Source organism: Dendrobates tinctorius, unplaced genomic scaffold (assembly GCF_039654945.1).
Source record: "Dendrobates tinctorius isolate UK_male_01 unplaced genomic scaffold, ASM3965494v1 ptg000294l, whole genome shotgun sequence".
NCBI lineage: Eukaryota > Metazoa > Chordata > Amphibia > Anura > Dendrobatidae > Dendrobates > Dendrobates tinctorius.
The window spans coordinates 2308221-2330243 of NW_027361961.1; the positions used below are offsets into that span (position 1 = coordinate 2308221).

The 22023-nt window shown below is 42.8% G+C and overlaps 1 protein-coding gene across 1 annotated transcript in view; it reads right to left on the reverse strand.

Moving 5' to 3' along the window:
• LOC141072981 (uncharacterized) overlaps window positions 1–22023 on the reverse strand; it is a 130340-nt gene continuing 108317 nt past the window's right edge. The window contains exons 17-22 of the mRNA XM_073560247.1: window positions 4875–4952; window positions 4566–4745; window positions 4359–4482; window positions 4178–4275; window positions 3881–3980; window positions 1–3021 (exon numbers count right to left, since the gene is read on the reverse strand). Of these exons, the coding sequence (XP_073416348.1) occupies window positions 1439–3021; window positions 3881–3980; window positions 4178–4275; window positions 4359–4482; window positions 4566–4745; window positions 4875–4952 (2163 nt within the window). The 3' untranslated portion in view covers window positions 1–1438. The remainder of the gene's footprint in view (window positions 3022–3880; window positions 3981–4177; window positions 4276–4358; window positions 4483–4565; window positions 4746–4874; window positions 4953–22023) is intronic.

Below are 22023 nucleotides of genomic sequence, written 5' to 3' on the forward strand. Positions count from 1 at the left end.
TTACAAAACAATCTTTATTAGAAAACAAACCATATTGAGCTGAAGCTATGACTTGCAGCTATCTGGGACTGCCAGCCCAGTCAAGTAGCTGAGTAATCAAGAGAACAGGGAGCACCTGACGAGAGCGCTGCACCACCCAGTCTCAGATTGGATGGCCAAGCTGTCAAAGAAAACAAAGACAGCTCAGCACATCCCTGCACAACCCTGGATGACTGAACTGTCAGTGTCCTAAAACACATTGAGGGGTGAAATTGTTACATAGAGTTAGTTCAATGGCGGGCAACTAAATTATTACAAAAGATGGAAGGCCTACCATATGATAAGTTGAAAAAAGTTGGGCATGTTTAGCTTAGAAAAAAGACGTCTCTAAGGAGATCTCATTTATATGTGTAAAACACATGTGGTCAATACAATATCTGTCTGAGATGGTGTAGTGAATCCCGCCCTGCATTGTGCAGGGGGATAGACACGATGACCCTTGAGGTCCCTTCCAACTCTAACATTCTATGATTCTATGATTGTTCAAAGGACTGGCACATAACTTACTCAAACCAGATATCATACTAAGAACCAGCGCCACTCATTACAGGTGGAAGAAAGATGATTCTGGCAGCTAAATAGGAAAGGGTTCTTCACAGTTAGACCATTCAGACTATGGAATGAACCACTACAAGAGGTAGTAATGGCAGACACTATAACAGCTTTAAAAAAAAAAAAAGGATGGATGATTTCCTCAGTACATATAACATCGTGTGTTATAGATAATGCAGTGAAAAAAAATGTATATTTGGTGAAGAAAGGTTAAACTTGATGGAGCCTTGTCTTTTTTGAACCTATGTAACTATGAATTGGGTGATGACAGAGTTCCATCAGTGATGTCAGGGGTTTATGAGGGTTCGGTGGCCCCTCATAGAAGTGAGAGTACTGTCATAGTTTGGTTTGGAGACTCAATCATGTGACATGTAGCTGCGTGGTCAATTCTTCTGTCTGCTCACCTGTTGCCTATTCTTCCCTGTCCAAATGCTAATGGTTTCTATTGTCTTTGTTTTCCTTTCTTTGTTTGCTCCTCTCCAACTGTTTCTCATTTTCCCGTTTACCTCTTAGTGAATGTGTGTTCAGGAGTTCCAGCCCTTCAGTTAAGTGGTTTACCATGCTTGGTAAAATTCAGTTGTATTTTTGCACTGAGTCTGTTTGATTTCCTTCCCAGCACCTTTTCCTTCTACCATTGTAAGGCTTCTGGGAGCTTACAATTGTTCCTTTTATTTTTAGTTCTCCTTAGCTTGCGTTCTTTGACCTATATGAAAAAGTGTTTTTGTTTCTCACCCAGGGTTTTCAGATCTTACTTCACATTTTCTATTCTCTTTGTTGACAGTGTGTTGTGGCTTCTGCTCTGGTTCCTCAGGAGGTACAAGAAAATCCTCAATGACCTATTAATGAGTTAGGTCAGAGGTGGTGTTTTTAGTTGTGCAGCTAGGGACTTCCTAGTCTGTACAGAGACCAGTTGGGTGGTGTTCTCCCCTGTGTGGATTCTCCAGTGGCTATCAAGATTCGATTTCTGGTTAAAACATTTCCCACATTCTGAACAGGAAAAAGGCTTCTCCCCTGTGTGAGTTCTCTGATGGATATCAAGATATGCTTTCTGGTTAAAACATTTCCCACATTCTGAACATGAATAAAGCTTCTCTCCTGTGTGAGTTTTTTGATGTCTAACAAGAATCCATTTCTGGTTAAAATATTTCCCACATTCTGAACATGAAAAAGGCTTCTCCCCTGTGTGGGTTCTCTGATGTCTGATAAGACTTGATGAATCTGTAAAACATTTTCCACATTCTGAACAGAAAAAAGGCTTCTCCCCTGTGTGAGTTCTCTGATGGATATCAAGATATGCTTTCTGGTTAAAACATTTCCCACATTCTGAACATGAGTAAAGCTTCTCTCCTGTGTGAGTTTTTTGATGTCTAACAAGAATCCATTTCTGGTTAAAATATTTCCCACATTCTGAACATGAAAAAGGCTTCTCCCCTGTGTGGGTTCTCTGATGTCTGATAAGACTTGATGAATCTGTAAAAGATTTTCCACAATCTGAACAGAAAAAAGGCTTCTCCCCTGTGTGAGTTCTCTGATGGATATCAAGATGCACTTTCTGGTTAAAACATTTCCCACATTCTGAACATGAACAAAGCTTCTCCCCTGTGTGAGTTCTTTGATGCCTAACAAGAATCCATTTCTGGTTAAAATATTTCCCACATTCTGAACATGAAAATGGCTTCTCGCCTGTGTGGGTTCTCTGGTGCTGAACAAAATCTGATTTTCGCTTAAAACATTTTCCACATTCTGAACATGAAAATGGCTTCTCCCCTGTGTGGGTTCTCTGATGTTTGATAAGATTTGATTTATCAGTAAAACATCTCCAACATTCAGAACATGAAAATGGCTTCTCCTCTGTGTGGGTTCTCTGATGTTTGATAAGATTTGTTTTCCATTTAAAACATTTCCCACATTCTGAACATGAAAAAGGCTTCTCCCCTTTGTGGGTTCTCTGGTGGCTATCAAGATCTGATTTCCATTTAAAACATTTTCCACATTCTGAGCACGAAAAAGGCTTCTCCTCTGTGTGAGTTCTTTGATGTATAACAAGATTTGATTTCTGGTTAAAACATCGCCCACACTTGAAACAAAAAAATCTATTCTCTGATGTGTGAGTTTTTTGATGTTTAAAAAAAGATTTTTCAAGAGGAAAAGTATTTCCACATTCTGAACGTGAAAATTGCTTCTTTGCTTTAGGAGCAATATTTTTTTTAATGATTATTTTGAGACTTTGATTTCCCTTAATAGTCAGTAATGAATCAAAAGACAGGACCTGTTTCAAAGGATCAGATGATAAATCTTTGCAGTGAAGAGATGATGGTATATCTGGAGTAATGTCATGCACTTCAATTCTATCCTGTGGGATCTTTATATAATCTGATTTAAAAACTGAAGATGTCAGCTGTCCCTCTGATCTCCTGGTACAGTCATCTGCTAATAAATAATAAAACCAATTATTTTTTAATAAAATATCCTTGAAGTTTATATTTTTGAACATTTCTACTTAAGCTGTCCATAAAAAATAGCAAGTTTTTTTAAAAATACTGAATTATTCACCAAGACAATGACAGTTCACATTCTAATAGCAAACGTCATAGGATGAATCAGTAGAGTGAGGTGTTCAACTGTTTGTTCATTCTGCCTCACAAATATGGAAAAGCTACAAATGTTATGTTGGCCAAAATAACACCACTAAAAATGTCTACTCATCTCACAAAAAAACAAGTCCCCACTCAGGTCCATCATCTGTCAACAGAATAAAACAGAGGTTTCCACATTATTTGTGGCTCAAAGGCTCTTGAAAAGCAACACACAAAGCCAAATCGACCTGTCATTGGCTACAGCAGAACAAAGTGAAGGTTCTGGATTGGCCATCTCAGTCTCCTGACCTCAGTAACATTGAGCCACTCTGGGGAGATCTCAAGCACACAGTTCATGCTAGACAACCCAGGAATTTACAAAAACTGGAGACTTATTCCCAAAAAGAGTGGTCAGCTTTACCATGTCAGAAAATAAAGAACCTCATCCACAACTACCACGAAAGATTTCAAGCTGTCATTGATGTTAGAGGGGGCAATACACGGTATTAAGAAATGGGGTATGTAAACTTTTGATCAGGGTCATTTGGATGTTTTGGGTTGTCATTATGATTTAAAAAGAGAAAGCACAGTAGTTTCACAATAAATGGCTTCAGCCAACTACTATCCATGAGTGGAGAAAAAGTTTTGGAGTTATCATTCATATTCTCTGAAAAAAATATGTGACTTCTCAGCATTTAGTGGTTACTACTCACCTGGGTAGTCATATGTAGGAATTGCCTCTTTACACACCTCATCACCATTCACATATGTCTCTGTAGTATTATTATTATTAATATGGGTCAGATCTTCACCCTGAAATAAATATTGTAAAAGTCACAGACAGATGGAGAAGTCACATCTATGATAAGCTCTAATCCTGCCATCTCCACCATTCTCATTACACATGTATAAAACATATAATACTGGTGGATAAAACAAGACTGAGCACAAGATCTTCTTGCCGTCTACACATAATAGGGGAGATCTCATGACACCTTCTCTCCATCTACCTGATGATCCTGAGGAACACTGGGATCTTCTTGCTTACAGTCCTGTGGAAGAAGAGGACAGGGACATCTCTCTGGTGTTGTCCTCTTACTGGATAGATCTGGAGGAAACACATACAAGGACTGAATTCATTCTTTACATATAGATAATTATAGGCCGTGTGTATTTAGTCCTGTCTATTACCTGGTGATGTGAGGGGCTGGTGAACCTCCATCATGATGTCCTTGTACAGATCTTTGTGTCCTTCTAAATACTCCCACTCCTCCATGGAGAAATAGATGGCGACATCCCGACACCTTATAGGAACCTGACACATACAATGATACCGTCATCCCCCCGATACCTTCATAGCATTACTGTATAATGTCCCAGCATTCCCACCAATGTTACCTCTCCAGTCAGCAGCTCAATCATCTTGTAGGTGATTTCTAGGATCTTCTGGTCATTGATGGCCTCATGTATCAGGGGGTGAGGTGGAGGCCCTGTGATTGGGCTCAGGGGTCTTCCCCATCTCTCAGACACAGGGTCCTGACAGCGCTCACTAGAGGTCTTCTTCACTACTGTGTAATCCTGGTTATGGAGAGACACATTAATAAATCTCACTACAGACATTTCCAGAGTCCTCACCTCTCCAATTCTGTCCATCTGTTATTCCCATAGTTAAGAATGAAGTAATGTGACGTCATCAGAATCTCTCACCTCTCCAGTAAGCCGGAAGAGGATCTCTAGGGTGAGGTGTAATATCCTCTCCGCCATCTTGTCTCTGTCCATATCCATCTGTGATGGGAAAAATCAGAAAAATTCTCTTATATAGAAGATCTTCACTGACAGGATCTGATATTGTAGAGACCTGAATAGAAAGATGAGCCGATGTAACATCATAAAGAATTCTATATAATAATACAATTACTGGATATAATAGGGGAAACATATGAGGAGATAGAACGTGTAGATGTTGTATATGGACTGGAATATAAGTTGAATTGCTGACTAAGAAATCTCCATGCTCTCAATTACTGGCTAAGTTGGCCACTGTTTGTGTAAGGAGGTGGCGGGCATCCTCGGTTGCTCCCTGTCTCCATCCCTGTATGTGGAACCTCATGCGGTGCCCTGACTGTGAATCATACATTAATGTGTATTGTATTAATGTTTACCTTTTTGTACCATGTAAAGTTTTCTATATGTAATAATGTAATGTGTCATGGTTATGCTGTGCTGGGTTTGTGTTGTCTTAATGTTTTATAAACTATATGTAGCTTAAGGACAGAAGAGGTTAATAAAGGAGGCAGGACTGTCAGTCTCAAAGGATCAGGAGCAGGAAGTGCTCCCCTGCTGGGAGCATACTGCACTCCTTGGAAGGAACAGAGCTACCTGTGGACTGTCGGGCAGCGGGCACAAGGACTGTGTGTGTGCCCTACTAGAGACTGTTTGCTCCTGGAAGCCAACTGGGAGCCATTTCCTCTGCTGCTGCAGCTGTTGCTGTGAATAGGGACAGTTCATAAATTGTTGCCTTTTTCTCTCATTAAACAAGTTGCCACTGATGTGCCCTAAAGAGTGTGACGTGTGGTGCATCCAGAGGATGCCGTTCAAGCATGGAGAGCAGCTGTGTGCCTGAGGTAACCCACTGTGACCTGGGACTGGGATTAGAACTGTTTTTTCATATGCAAGGGGTCGGGGTGCTCACTGTGACCTAGCATATCCAATATGAAATATATGAAGTGTGAATAGCATAATGGCTTTTGGAATTTAGAAAAAACATATGAGATACTTAGCGCAAAATATTTGATATGTCTTAATGCAATTGAGTGCAACCATTTCCTTATTTTGATATGTAAGCTGTTTTTTGGTATGCACCTATTCAGACTAGGATGTGCCGTCAGTTTTTTCTGTCACTGTGACCTAGCAGACTCGCCCATGACTACCCCCCCTTGCCACCTTGTTACATTTGGTCAACTGATTAGCTGCAGGAATCACAAGTTCATTGGGACAGACCATAAAATGCAGAGACCCAAGCAGCAATGGTATTTTTAGTATTTAACAACATTCTGTATTTTTTATTTTTTAATTTATTTCTTCTTATTTAATTATTTTACAATATTTAGTTGTCATCTTTATATCCACTAATAAAACCTATATATTTTAGGCCACACACAACAAGCAGTTTCTTCTTCGGAGTCGGCAGCTGAATATGTTTCTCATAAACTCATCTTCCATAACGCTAATTCTCGTCTCATTTACCAACACTGAAATCGGCATTAGCACCTGTACCTATACCCGACATTGCCATTTCCATGTGTGGGTCCACTATTACTCCCCAGCAACATGCCCGTTGTCTTGGGGTCATACTTGACTCCGAGCTTTCCTTTGTCCCCCACATACGATCATTGGCTCACTCTTGTTATCTGCACCTCAAAAACATTTCTAGAATTCGACTTTTTCTTACTTTTGACTCCGTAAAAACTCTTACTGTTTCTCTTATTCATTCTCGTCTCGACTATTGTTACTCTCTTCTAATAGGTCTCGCTCTTACCAAACTCTCCCCCCTCCAATCTGTCTTGAATGCTGCTGCCAGGATCATATTCCTCACCAATCGTTACACCGATACCTCTACCTTGTGCCAGTCATTACACTGGCTACCCATCCACTCCAGAATCCAGTACAAACTTATTACCTTCACCCACAAAGCTCTCCATGGCTCAGCACCACTCTACATCTCCTCCTTTGTTTCAGTATACCATCCTACCCGCGCCCTACGTTCTGCTGATGACCTGAGGTTAGCATCCACAATAATCAGGACCTCCCACTCCCGTCTCCAAGACTATACACGTGCTGCGCCAATTCTTTGGAATGCACTTCCCAGGTCAATACGATTAGTCCCCAATCCCCACAATTTTAAGCGTGCCCTGAAAACGCATTTATTCAGACTGGCCTACCGCCTCAACACATTAACCTAATCTATCCCTGTGTGGCACAGGCAAAAGTTTTACCATAACCAGGTTCCCCGCATCATGTTCCCACATGCTTTATGCATCCATTAGCCCTCTGTGTCTGTATTGTTACACACTTAACATTATGGCTGATCCAAACAATCAGGGCAAATGTTACCACCCACCTTTCGTGTCTACCTCTTTCCTCATAGACTGTAAGCTTGCGAGCAGGGCCCTCATTCCTCTTGGCATCTGTTATGATCTATGTGATTATTGTTATGCTGTAATGTCTATTGTTTGTACAAGTCCCCTCTGAAATGTAAAGTGCTGCGGAATAGGTCGGCGCTATAGAAATAAAATTTATTATTATTATTAGCAATACTGGAGATATTCATTACACGTGACATGAGAAATAACTACTTCTTGATGAGGACTGTCACGCTGCAATTATGCAGATAGCTGCAAGCTCCACTAGATGGCAATAGAGTGGAAGGAGGACAGCATGTCTGCAAGAGCAGACCTGCAGCACTGTAGCGAGGCTACCACCAGGTAGCAGCAGAATAGTCAAATTAGCCGAGTCAAAACCTATCGATACAAAAATGGTGGGGGGAACCAGAGGCGCAATAGTGCCCTATCACTAGTGACACTTGAAGTATGAGCGGTATAATACAGTTGCACTCACCTATTCCAGTTGTGTAACCCACAACTGGCTTGAGAGCATATCACAGAATCAGCTGCTGCAGGACCTCCACCAACCACTCGCACGTGGAAAAACCTTCAGAAAGTTGTGGGAAGCAGGGTGTGTTGCAGTCCACGCTGCCGAGATTCACAAAACACCTGGGATGCAAGATGTTGTAGCAGTGTACTCCTTTATTTCCTCCTACGCGTTTCGGCGCCCTTCCTGGCACCTTCCTCAGGGATATTACATCAGCCATAGGAGCAGGGAATTTATAGCCCCTTACCTTAGCAATTATGGGTGTGTTCTGTTTACATGTAACATAGTAACATAGTAACATAGTTATTAAGGTTGAAGGGAGACTTTAAGTCCATCTAGTTCAACCCATATCCTATCCTAACTTGCCCTAACATGTTGATCCAGAGGAAGGCAAAAAAACTCCATGTGGCAACAGTAAGCTTCACATTGGGGAAAAAAATTCCTTCCCGACTCCACATACGGCAATCAGACTAGCTCCCTGGATCAACGCAATATTAAGGAGACTAGTGTATATACCCTGTAGTATTATACTTTTCAAGAAAGGCATCCAGTCCCTTCTTAAATTTTAGTAGTGAATCACTCATTACAACATCATATGGCAGAGAGTTCCATAGTCTCACTGCTCTTACAGTAAAGAATCCGCGTCTGTGAGTATGCTTAAACCTTCTTTCCTCCAGACGTAGAGGATGCCCCCTTGTCCCCGTCACAGGTCTAAGAGTAAAAAGATCATTAGAAAGGTCTTTGTATTGTCCCCACATATATTTATACATTGTAATAAGATCACCCCTAAGCCTTCGATTCTCCAAACTAAATAACCCCAAGTGTAATAACCTGTCTTGGTATTGCAGACCCCCTAGTTCCCTAATAACCTTGGTTGCTCTTCTCTGCACCCGCTCCAGTTCAGCTATGTCTTTCTTATACACCGGAGACCAGAACTGTACACAGTATTCTAAGTGTGGTCGCACTAGTGACTTATATAGAGGTAAAATTTTGCTCTCCTCATGAGCATCTATGCCTCTTTTAATGCATCCCATTATTTTATTTGCCTTTGCAGCAGCTGCTTGACTCTGGCCACTAAATGTGAGTTTGTCGTCCACCCATACACCCAGGTCTTTTTCAGTGACTGTTTTGCCCAGTGTTTTACAATTAAGCACATAATTAAACAACTTGTTCGTTCTACCCAAGTGCATGACCTTACATTTATCCCCATTAAAGCTCATTTGCCATTTATCAGCCCAAGCTTCTAGTTTACATAAATCCTCCTGTAATATAAAATTGTCCTCCTCTGTATTAATTACCCTGCAGAGTTTAGTGTCATCTGCAAATATTGAAATTCTACTCTCTATGCCCCCTACAAGGTCATTAATAAATATGTTAAAAAGAAGCGGGCCCAAAACTGACCCCTGTGGTACCCCACTGCTAACCGTGACCCAGTCCGAGTGTGCTCCATTAATAACCACCCTTTGTTTCCTATCCCTGAGCCAGCTCTTAACCCACCTACACATATTTTCCCCTATCCCCATTGTTCTCATTTTATGTATCAACCTTTTGTGTGGCACCGTATCAAAAGCTTTTGAAAAGTCCATGTACACCACGTCCACTGCATTCCCTTGGTCCAGTCTGGAACTTACCTCTTCATAAAAGCTTATCAGATTAGTCTGACAGGAACGGTCCCTTGTAAACCCATGTTGATATTGGGTCATGAGGTTATTCTTCTTCAGATACTCCAGTATAGTATCTCTTAGAAAACCCTCCAGGATTTTACCCACAGTTGAGGTTAAACTTACTGGCCTATAATTTCCAAGTTCAGTTTTTGTCCCCTTTTTGAATATTGGCACCACATTTGCTATACGCCAGTCCTGTGGTACAGACCCTGTTATTATGGAATCTTTAAAGATTAAAAATAGTGGTCTATCTATGACTGTGCTTAATTCCTGCAGTACTCGGGGGTGTATCCCATCCGGGCCCGGGGATTTGTCAATTTTAGTGATTTGTAGACGCCGCCGTACTTCCTGCTGGGTTAAGCAGGTGACATTTAATGGAGAATTTTTATCCCTGATCATGTTATCAGTCATGGGATTTTCTTGTGTAAATACTGTTGAAAAAAAGTCATTTAGCATATTGGCTTTTTCCTCATCCTCATCCACCATTTCACCCAGACTATTTTTAAGGGGACCAACACTATCATTTTTTAGCTTCTTACTATTTATGTAGTTAAAGAATATTTTGGGATTATTTTTACTTTCTCTGGCAATGAGTCTCTCTGTCTCAATCTTTGCTGTCTTGATTTGCTTTTTACAGAATTTATTTAATCTTCTGTATTTATTTAATGCCTCATCACTACCTACTTGCTTTAATTCTCTAAATGCTTTATTTTTATCTCTTATTGCGCCCCTTACAGCTCTATTTAGCCATAGTGGTTTCCTCCTATTTCTCGCATGTTTATTCCCATACGGTATATATTGTGCACAGGTCCTATTCAGGATGATAATAAACGTCTCCCATTTTCTTTGTGTATTTTTATGTCTCAGGATATCGTCCCAGTTAATTGCACCAAGATCATCTCTCATCCGTTGGAAATTTGCCTTCCTGAAGTTTAGTGTCCTTGTAACCCCTCTACTACACATCTTATTATAGGATACATGAAAACTTATTAATTTGTGATCACTATTACCCAAGTGACCCTCAACCCTTACATTTGATATGCGGTCTGGCCTGTTGGTTAATATTAGGTCTAGCAGTGCCCCCCCTCTTGTTGGGTCCTGAACCAGTTGCGAAAGGTAATTGTCTCTCATCGTTGTCAGAAACCTATTACCTTTGCTGGAACTGCAGGTTTCTGTTCCCCAATGTATTTCAGGGTAGTTGAAGTCCCCCATAATAATGACTTCTCCTTGAGTCGCTGCTTCATCTATTTGCTTTATGAGGATATTCTCTGTAGCTTCCATTATTTTTGGAGATTTATAAAAAACCCCTATCAGTAATTTATTATTTTTCCCCCTCCCCTTATCTCTACCCACAGGGACTCTACATTTTCATTAGATTCATATAGATTATCACGAAGGATGGGTTTTAAGGATGATTTTACATATAAACACACGCCTCCCCCTCGCTTATTTGTACGGTCATTTCTGAACAGACTATAGCCCGGTAAATTAACCGCCCAGTCATGGCTCTCATCCAGCCATGTCTCAGATATCCCCACCATGTCATAATTATGTTCCAACAACATTAACTCCAATTCCTCCATCTTGTTGGCGAGGCTTCTGGCATTAGTATACATGCACTTTATGTATCTCTCTGTACCTCTGTTCTTTCTTAAATTATTAACTGTTCTAACCCCACCCCCCATGCAACCCCCACCCCCAATGTCATTATTTGTGCCCAGGTCTCTATCTGCACTGTCTTCCCCTCCTATAAAAGGAATACCCTCCCCCCCGTCCCTAGTTTAAACACTCCTCCAACCTTCTAGCCATTTTCTCCCCCAGGACAGCTGCACCCTCCCCATTGAGGTGCAGCCCGTCCCTAGCGTAGAACCTGTAGCCAACTGAGAAGTCGGCCCAGTTCTGCAGGAACCCAAACCCCTCCTTCCTACACCAATTCCTAAGCCACTTATTAATCTCCCTAATCTCCCGTTGCCTCTCTGGCATGGCACGTGGTACAGGAAGTATTTCCGAAAATACCACCTTGGAGGTCCTTGCTTTAAGCTTACAGCCTAATTCCCTGAAATCATCTTTAAGGACCTTCCACCTACCTCTAACTTTGTCATTTGTGCCAATGTGCACCATGACCGCTGGATCCTCTCCAGCCCCTCGCAGTAATCTGTCAACCCGATCAGCGATGTGTCGGACTCGAGCGCCAGGTAGGCAGCACACCGTTCGACGATCTGTCTTTGTGACAGATTGCCCTATCTGTTCCCCTAATAATTGAGTCCCCCACTACCAGAACCTGTCTGGCCTGCCCTGCTCTCCTATTTCCCCCCTTACTGGAGCAGACACTCCTCTGGCTTTCAGAGGACATGCCTTGCTGCAGCAGTGCTACTCCTGCACTAACACTCCCCTCATCTGCCAACTTAGCAAACTTATTGGGGTGTGCCAGATCAGGACTAGCCTCCCTGGTGTCATAATGGTCATCACTGGGGGAGGGGCCAGCATTTTTGGTGGAATTTCACATAAATAGCATAATAAAACAAGAAAATGGTCCAAAACACTTGCTAAAATGTACATAAAAATCTTACAAACAGAATGATGTAAAAATTTCCATGAAAAATGCAGCAGAAACGTTGCTAAAATATCCAGACTATCACTGCAGAAAAAATGTTTTTTAAACCCATTGTCACCCGACTTTCAGGGTAGTAGAACCCATGCATTTGCTGGTTTCAGTGTTTTCACTTGTGACTAATGTTGAGCGCCACCGTCTCACTGGTATCAGTGCCTTTGGATCGAAGGTTCTGCTATTTCATGACACTATCCTGTTAAATATATGGTCCTATGGTTGTTATAAAAGAATTGTTATGAAAAATTATCAAAGAAATATGTCAAAAATATTATTATTATGTTAACAAACAATCTTCTTTATTTTTGTTTTAGGAGGGGAGCAAAGAGTGGTGCTGCTATTAAAATAAACTTCATAAAATATAAACCAGAACATTCCCAAGATCAACTGCTTCTTAAAAGTTTTTATTTTTATTCTATACCAACTATTCATTGTCAATAAAAAATTATCTAAAAAATTGTATTAAAATGATTAAAAATGGCTTAAAAACTGTGTTTCTCATCTTCCGTGTGTTTATGGTCACTATTTTATATAATGGTTGTGGTGGTATCACCCATAGATCGTGTGTCTGTAGGTACAGCAAACCTAGGTTCTAATACCCAGGAAGAACACAGGTCTCCATACAGGCGCAAACAATATAGCACAAGCAATATAGCATAAAGGACAATGAGGAGAAAATACACGCCATCAGAAAAACCAGAAAGTTCACATAGCTATTCATTAGATCTTATGTCGGTGTTGGTATTCAAATACTATCTTCAATAACCAGAAAAAAACAAGACAAATTCATATAGCTGTTCATTAGATCTTATGTTGGTGTTAGTATTCTAAAGCACCAGTAGATGGCACTACATACATTCATACCAAGCAGTGTGGATGCTGTTACTATGTGGAAGTAAAAATAGATATATTAAACCATCAGTTGATTATTGTGAATTCGTGTATCTTGTGTTCGAGTGAACATTATTCTAACAAATACTAGTGAATTGTGATTGCTATATACCAGTGGGAAAAAATAATAAAAATAAAAGTGAATACAAAAATGTGGGTGAAACAGATTTGAAAATAACAGATTTTAGAAAGGGATTGGGAGTGATCTCAGTGTGTATGTGTTTATACTGATAGCATCTATTACCTGTGATTGTGTCACCCACTTAGATAAGTGTCAGGAAGTGAGCGTGGTGTGGGAATTCATATCAATTCAGAAATTATATTCAAGCCTTTTGGTTTTGTGTCCAGCTTAAACATCCAGTATTTCTCACGTTTTTTTAGGTGTTCGAACCTATTTGGTACATTGTCTGCTATGTGATCAATTGGGGTTAGTTTGATTGCTCTTATATCTCTGTTGTGATGGGTGTCATAATGGAGTGACACACCATGGGCTCTATAACCATTCTTTATGTTTGAACGGTGTTTGTTTAGCCTTTCGTGAAGCGGTCTGATGGTCCTCCCTATATATTGCAATCCACACGGGCATTCAAGCAAACAGATAACGAATTCTGTTAAACAATTCATACAATTTAACATAATAATATTTTTGACATATTTCTTTGATAATTTTTCATAACAATTCTTTTATAACAACCATAGGACCATATATTTAACAGGATAGTGTCATGAAATAGCAGTTTATAGAACCTTCGATCCAACGGCACTGATACCAGAGAGACGGTGGCGCTCAACATTAGTCACAAGAGAAAACACTGAAACCAGCAAATACATGGGTTCTACTACCCTGAAAGTCGGGTGACAATGGGTTATAAAACATTTTTTCTGCAGTGATAGTCTGGATATTTTAGCAACGTTTCTGCTGCATTTTTCATGGAAATTTTTACATCATTCTGTTTGTAAGATTTTTATGTACATTTTAGCAAGTGTTTTGGACCATTTTCTTGTTTTATCATGCTATTTATGTGAAATTCCGCCAAAAATGCTGGCCCCTCCCCCAGTGATGACCATTATGACATCACATGTAAACAGAACACACCCATAATTGCTAATGTAAGGGGCTATAAATTCCCTGCTCCTATGGCTGATGTAATATCCCTGAGGAAGGTGCCAGGAAGGGCGCCGAAACGCGTAGGAGGAAATAAAGGAGTACACTGCTACAACATCTTGTATCCCAGGTGATTTGTGAATCTCGGCAGCGCGGACTGCAACACACCCTGCTTCCCACAACTTTCTGAGAGTCAAAACCTAGACCTTCACACAGTACAAAGGGAAAAAACAATCACAGAGTCAGAGGAGCTCCAGAGGGTCAAAACCAGTCCATAGCAGCAGTACAAGAAGAGGCAAGGTCAAGTCAAAGCCAAGGCCGAGTCAAACACCGGTAAATCCAAAACCAAGCGGAAACACTAAGACGGGACAGGCAGGGAGAAAGGAATAGACACGGGTAGTCAGAAAGCACAGCAGGACAAATAAGGGTACTACCAGAGACAGATACTCATGCAGTAGGCAGAAAATATAACTGACATCACCTGCAGGATGCAGCAGGAAGAAATAGCAGACCTGAACCCAAAAAAAGGCCAGGCAAAGTTAGACCTTGCCATGATCACACTGGGAAAGGGCAGACAGGGCTCAAAACCCGGACTGGATCATGACAGTACCCTCCTCTCAAGGGGGGCCACCGGATCCCCAGGTTTTCCAGTATACTGTGCATGAAACGCCTGAACCAGATGATCAGCATAGACGGATCGCGCCGGAACTCAAGATCGCTCCTCAGGACCGTAACCCCTCCAAATTGACCAAGTACTGAAGCGATCTGCGAACCCTCCGACAATCAACAATCCGGTCAACTTCATACTCAGTCTGATGGTCCACCGAAACAGGAGGCAAAGGGGGTGGAGACCCAGCAGAGGAAGGTACACATGGCTTAAGAAGGGACTTATGGAATACATTGGGGATCCGACGCGACGGAGGTAAGTGTAAATGGAAGGCAACTGGATTGACAACCTCAATGATCTCGTAAGGACCAATAAACTTAGGACCCAGCTTAATGGAAGGAGCCTTCAGATGTATGTTCCTGGTAGACAACCACACATTGTCTCCCACTAGAAACCACAGGTCCCACAGATCTTCGTTTATCAGCAAAATGTTTGTTTGCTCTGAGCCACCCCAATGTTCTTTTAAACCTCCCTCTATACTTCCTCCAACCATTGGACCGCCGAATCAGCCCCAGGACACCCCGAATCCAACCTGGAAAATTTACCAAAATGGGGTTGAAAGCCATAGTTACAGAAAAACAGAGAGGACCCAGTGGACTGATTAACCCGATTATTAAATGCGAACTCAGCCACCAGCAGGGAGGAGCACCAATTATCAAGTGACTGGTCCTCTACGTCTGCCCGTTGGTTTCAGGATGGTAGACTGAGAAGGTCAAGTCAATACCCAATCTCTTACAAAATCAATACCCAATCTCTTACAAAATGTCCTCCAGAAATTGGACACAAATTGCACCCCTCTATCAGACACCAAATTCACACCATGCAACCGCACAACATGCTCAATAAATAACTTGGATAACGTTTCCACGTTAGGTAGTCCTACCAATGGTAACAATGCGCCTATTTACTAAATTTGTCAACCACCACCCAAACCACAGTCTTTCCATTGGAAGGAGGGAGATCAGTGATAAAATCCATGGATAAAAGAGTCCCAGGTCTATCCGGAATTGGCAATGGCACCAATTCCCTGTCCGGCTATGGGAGCTTTTAAGCACGGGCACACGTATCACAAACAGACACAAACACGGCGATGTCAGAAGACATGGAGGACCACCAGAACAGTCTAGCAATAGCTCTCCGGGTAGCCGAGACTCCTCGATGCCCACAGAGCAGAGTCAGCCAATACTGAACAGGAACAAAGAGCTTATTATTAGGCAATGACGTAGGATCAAGAGACAGAGCCTCACGAATCTCCCGCTCCAACTCGGAGGTCACCCCAGCAACGACCACCCCATGCTGAATAATGGAGGGAGGAGGTTTGGGAGGTGAAACTGGGTCCAAACTGCGAGATAAGCCATCGGTCTTGACATTCTTGGAATCAGGCTGAAAGGTGATGGAAAAATGAAAACGTGAAAAAAAGTGACCACCTCGCCTGTCTAGGAGTTAAGCACTTAGCCAACATTTAAGACAGGTTCTTGTGGTCCGTAATCACCATAATCCCATGAACAGCCCCCTCCAAAAAATGTCTCCACTCTTTAAAAACCAATTTTATGGCTAATAACTTCTGATTCCCGACATCATAATTTCTCTCTGCAGAAGAAATTTTCTCAGAGAAAAAAGCACAAGGTCTGAGGCTGAGTTCACACGTGGCGTTTTTTTTTGCGTTTCCGCGGCAGTTTTAACCGCGCGATTTTGCCGCGAAAACGCGAAAAATAAGCATCCCATGCATTCCTATGGGATTCCGCAATGCTGTGCTAATGCTGCGGTTTTTACCGCGGCGGAATCGCTTCGCGGTAAAAACCGCAGCATGCTCATTATTTTGCGGAATCGCGGCGATCCCGCACCCATAGGAATGCATTGTTCCGCTTCCTTCCCGCATGTGGCTGTGCACACCATGCGGAAAGTAAGCAGAACAATTGCGGATGGTACCCACGGTCCGGAGGAGAGGAGACTGTCCTCCGGGCTTTGGGTACCATATCCCTGTAAAAAATAGAATTTAAAATAAAAAATATTGTTATTCTCACCCTCCGACGTCCCGCGCAGCCTTCCCGCCTCTCTCCACGCTCCCGTTCCCTGTAGTCCTTTGCGAAAATGCCCGCGATGGCGTCCGATCTCGCGGGATCGCGAAGTCTCGCGGTAATTCGCACGACGTCATCGCGAATTACCGCGAGACATCGCGATCCCGCGAGAACTGACGTCATCACGGGCATTTTCGCAAAGGACTACTGGGAACGCCTGCGCGGGACGTCGGAAGGTAAGAATAACAATATTTTTTATTTTTTTTTACATTCTATCTTTTACTACTGATGCCGCATAAGCAGCCTCAGTAGTAAAAGGTTGGTCACACTAGTCAAACACTATGTTTGACGAGTGTGACCAACCTGTCAATCAGTTCTCCAAGCGATGCTACAGATCGCTTGGAGAACGCTAGCATTTTGCAAGCTAATTACGCTTGCAAAATGCTAGTTTTTCCGCGGGAAAATCGCGGGAATTTAAAATGCGATTTTCCCGCGGACTGGAATTCCGGAATTCTCGCGGTAATTTCCGCGAGAGTTCCGGTACGTGTGCACTTAGCCTTAAGGTGGTCAAAGTGGTGTGTCCCTGAGACAACACTGCCCCCACCCCCAACTCTGATGCGTCTACCTCAACAATGAGTGGTTCAGACGGATTGGGCTGGACTAATACAGGAGCAGACATGAAACATTTTTTTAAACAAGAAAAGGCTGTAACTGCCGGGACCGACCAGTTTTTAACATTAGTCCCTTTGCAAGTGAGATCAGTGACAGGCTTGATCACCTGAGAAAATACTTTAATGATTTAACAATAGTAACTAGCAAACCCCAAAAAACGCTAAAGACTTTTAAGGTCTTTAGGTTGCACCCAATCAGCAATGGCCTGTACCTTTCCAGGGTCCATGCAAAACCCGTTAGCAGATAGAATGACCTCCAGAAAGGACAGTTCTTGGACAAAAAAATACACTTCTCAGGTTTAGTGAACAGCAAGTTTTCCCATAACCTCTGAATAGCTGCATACAGATGACCCATGTGAGATTCCTTTTCAGATGAAAATACCAGGATGTCATCTAAATACATCACCACAAAGTGCCCAATGGCGCATCAGTGAGACCAAAGGGCATAACCAAGTTTTCAAACAAACCTTCAGAGGTGAGAAATGCTGTTTTCCAGTCATCCCCCTCCCGAATACGGATAAGATTTTATGCTCCCCGGAGGTCTAACTTGAAAAACCACTTAGCCCCAGACAATTGGTTGAAAAGATCAGGGATAAGTGGCAAAGGGTAGGTATTTCTCACCATAATCTTAAGTTCCCGAAAATCGAAGAAAGGGCGTAAACCACCATCTTTTTTCTTAACAAAAAGGAATCCAGCAGCCATAGGGGAAACAGAGGGATCGATGTGGCCTTTACGTAAACTTTCAGAGACATACTCTTTCATAGCGGAACGTTCCGGGCTGGAAAGATTGTACAGACGGGCCTTGGGCAATTTAGCACCCAGAACAAGATTGATAGCACAGTCATAGGAACGATGTGGTGGTAAAACCTCAGCCTCCTTTTCGGAAAACATGTCCTTAAAATCTTTCAGGTACTCTGAAATACCCTCTAGATTAATGGATGACACCAGCACAGCAGAAAGATAACCTTTAGAACAATTAGGACCACATTTTGCAATATCCCGAAATTCCCAGTCAATAACAGGATTATGTAATCTTAACCAGGGGAATCCCAACACCAGTCCCGCTGGAAGATTGTCCAGAACATAACATGAGATGCTTTCCTGATGCAAGGAACCCACCTTGAGGAGAAATTCCTCCAAGACAAATTTCACAATATTCTTAACCAGCGGAGTCTTATCAACAGCAACGATATGAACTGGTGATTCGAGCCTAACTGTCCCTATCTAACACTTGGACACCAATCATGAGACAATGAAGTTTAGGGATGACCCACAGTCCACGAAAGCCAAAGTGGATGTGAAACAATTCCCATAACAAAGTTCCACTTCCAACAACATCGTTTGACATGAGGAAAAAGGTACCGGAGAGTCTGTGTGACCTCCTCCATGATCAACCAGACTCGGAAGCTTGTCAGTCGGTGGGCAAGAGGGGCAGTCCTTTTTCCAATGTCCAAGACTTCCACAGAAAAAACACAATCTCCCCTCTCGACGGTGCCTCCTCTCCTCTTTAAGGTTGTGGCCTCCAGCCTCCATAGATTCAGTATATTGAGCCAAGTCAGAATTAGCCAGAAGTAAATGAACCTCTCGCTGCATAACACCTCTCTCCCATAACAATGGCCTGAGTAATAGCCTCCTACAAGGAGCTAAGTGGTGTGTGAAGAACCAGAACGTCCTTAAGATGATCCAACAGTCCTCTCCTGAACTGACAACTTAGCACAGTCGTTCCAGGTCACTTCTGTGGACCACCGCCTTAACTCAGAGCAAAACTATTCAGCGGTGAGTTTACCCTGGGATAGACCCATGATTGTGTCCTCTGCCACACTAACCCGGTCTGGTTCATCAAAAATCAGTCCTAAGGCCTCAAAGAACCTATCCACAGATACATGTTCAGGGGCAGTAGCAGGCAGTGAAAAAGTCCAAGTCTGAGGACCCTCCCAGAGTAAAGAAATAACTATCCTCACCTGTTGACTCTCATCCTCAGAGGATGGGTTATAAGGGAGAAAAACAATTTGCAACTCTCCCTAAATGTGCAGAACTTCTCCTTCTCCCCGGAAAAAGTATCTGGGAGCTTGACCATAGGTTCAGGGGAGTGGAGTGAGACATCTATAGGTTCCAAGTGATTACAAACAGATTGGGTAATAGAACCCTGAAAAAACCTAACTGTCTCAGAGAGCTCCCTCTGAAGTTGATTATGAGAGGTGGCCAGGGCTCTATGTTCCACAGACAAATCCAGTATCATCTTAGTCAGACTAACCACCTGATCCCCCAGCGTGCGAAGCGGATCCATAAAGAGAGGAGAAAACAGAAAAAAATACTGTTCATGGCAGCGCTGTAGCGAGGCTACCATCAGGTGGCAACAGAAAAGTCAAACAAGCCAAGTCAAAACATAGACTGTCCTGCAGTACAAAGGGAGAAAACAAGCACAGAGTCAGAGGAGCACCAGAGGGTCAAAACCAGTCCAAAGCAGCAGTACCAGAAGTAAAAGGCAAAGCCAGGTCAAAGCCAAGGCCGAGTCTAACACCAGGAAATCCAAAAACAAGGGGAAACACTATGGCGGGACAGGCAGGAAGTAAGGAACAGACATGGGCTAAGTCAGAAAACGCAGCACAACAAATCAGGGTACTACCAGAGTCAGATACGCCATAGGCAGAAAATATAACTGATATCACCTGCAGGACGCAGCAGGAAGAAATAGCAGACCTGAACCCAAAACGAGGCCAGGCAAAGTTAACCCTTGCCATGATCAGACCAGGAAAGGGCAGACAGGGCTCAAAATCCAGACTGGATCATGACAAGCATGACATCTTCATCTTCTACTATGGCTCTAGAAACATATTTGGCCAGAGTCCATCACTGACTCCATCACCACCGGCCGTCCATATGAAGGTTTCCCGTCTTCCCCGCACTGTAATCTTCTATCACGTTAGATCTCATGTCTGAATCACACACAGAAGTTTGAGAATTTTATAAAAGCTTTTTTGAAAGAACAACAAGACAAGAGATATTTGATGCCAATGTCTCCATGTACAGTGTTTTGTTTCTGGATATGATTTTTTTTGTGGCATTTTGATGTAGGCTTTCATATATTATATGAAAAAAAAACAAGAAACAGGTGTTAAAATGTTGCAAAATAAATTTGAGGATGGAGGTACTGTGGGAACATTATACTGTATGTGGGTGGATAGTGGTACTGGAACAAGATTTTTGTTGAAATAAAATATTTTTATGTTTTTTCTTTTAACTTATGGGGTTAGTCATTGGGGGTGTCTGATAAGTGCCTCTCCACTAATAACCCCTGGGCTTGGTGTCAGCTTACAATACACAGCTGGCATCAACCTCCAAAGATATTACTTTGATAGCCAATGCACCAGGGCAACGGGGAAGAGCCAGGCAAAGTGCCGGGGATGGTATTTTTAGGCTGTGAAGGGGCCAATATCTATGGACTTTAACAGCCTGGTAATATCAGCCCCCAGCTGTCTGCTTTACCTTGGCTGGCTATCAAAATTAGAGGGGTCCCCACATTGTTTTTTTTTTTTTAATTATTTATTTAATGATTTAAAAAAGATTACATACACCTTTAGAGATGGTGGACATTAATCCAAGTTCACCCTCCCATACCAACTCTGCCTGAAATGCTTCCTGAGGACGATGTGTCACCGGGTCTTCTATAAACCCAATAACGTGATGTGGACAGACAGTCACAGTAATGTCAGGAGCCAACATGACCACAGCATCACCGTGTATGGCGGGCAATCCCCGCATGGTTACTGGCTGTCTATCAGTGGCAAATCATGCGGGACAAGAACTTGAGCATAGTGTCCGATCACCGGTGATAATCGAGTGGAGAGTGCGGTCACTCATCACTAGAATTGAGCAAATTTCTTTGGGTCCCCGCTTATATGGCAAGCTATAACGCTTGCCGAATAAGCTGTAGAGGGAGCCCGGATTCATCGAAGGAGCCAGCCGATCAGCACCGTAGCTGCATGTGTCGTGGCTGTGTCACTGTCAAAGCACATGCAAGGAGAGCGGAACATACAGGCTCTCTATGTGCTGTGACTGTGACATAGCTGCGGCACCGATCAGCTGATGCGCTCCATGTATCCGGGATCCCTCTGCAGCTTATTCAGCAAGCGCTATAGCTAGCCGAATAATCTAGGACCTAATGTGGAGCTGGGAACCAGCTAAACCGCATTCTGTCCACAGCTGTTACGTCACTGTTCACACCACAGAGACCCCAAAAGAATCTCAGTGCTAAAGGGGTTAATGCCGCCTGTTCCTAGTAATGGGAAATCATCAGCACCTACCTCCCCCGCACTCCACTTATATGGCTACTCCGTGCACACAGGACCTGTGATGAGGTCACAGGAGGGGAGGAGTCAGGGGTCACATGATCAGGGCCCTCAGCTATGCAGGACTCTGCTGTACTGGTTGTCATGGTGCTGGATGAGGGGAAGTTTCTGTGTGGGGTCAGGAGGGGTTTACAGGGGGGGATATAGCAGAGCCGCGTGTGTACGAGGTGTACGGAGCGGATCCGTGTGTGTATGAGGTGTACGGAGAGGAGCCGCGTGTACGAGGTGTACGG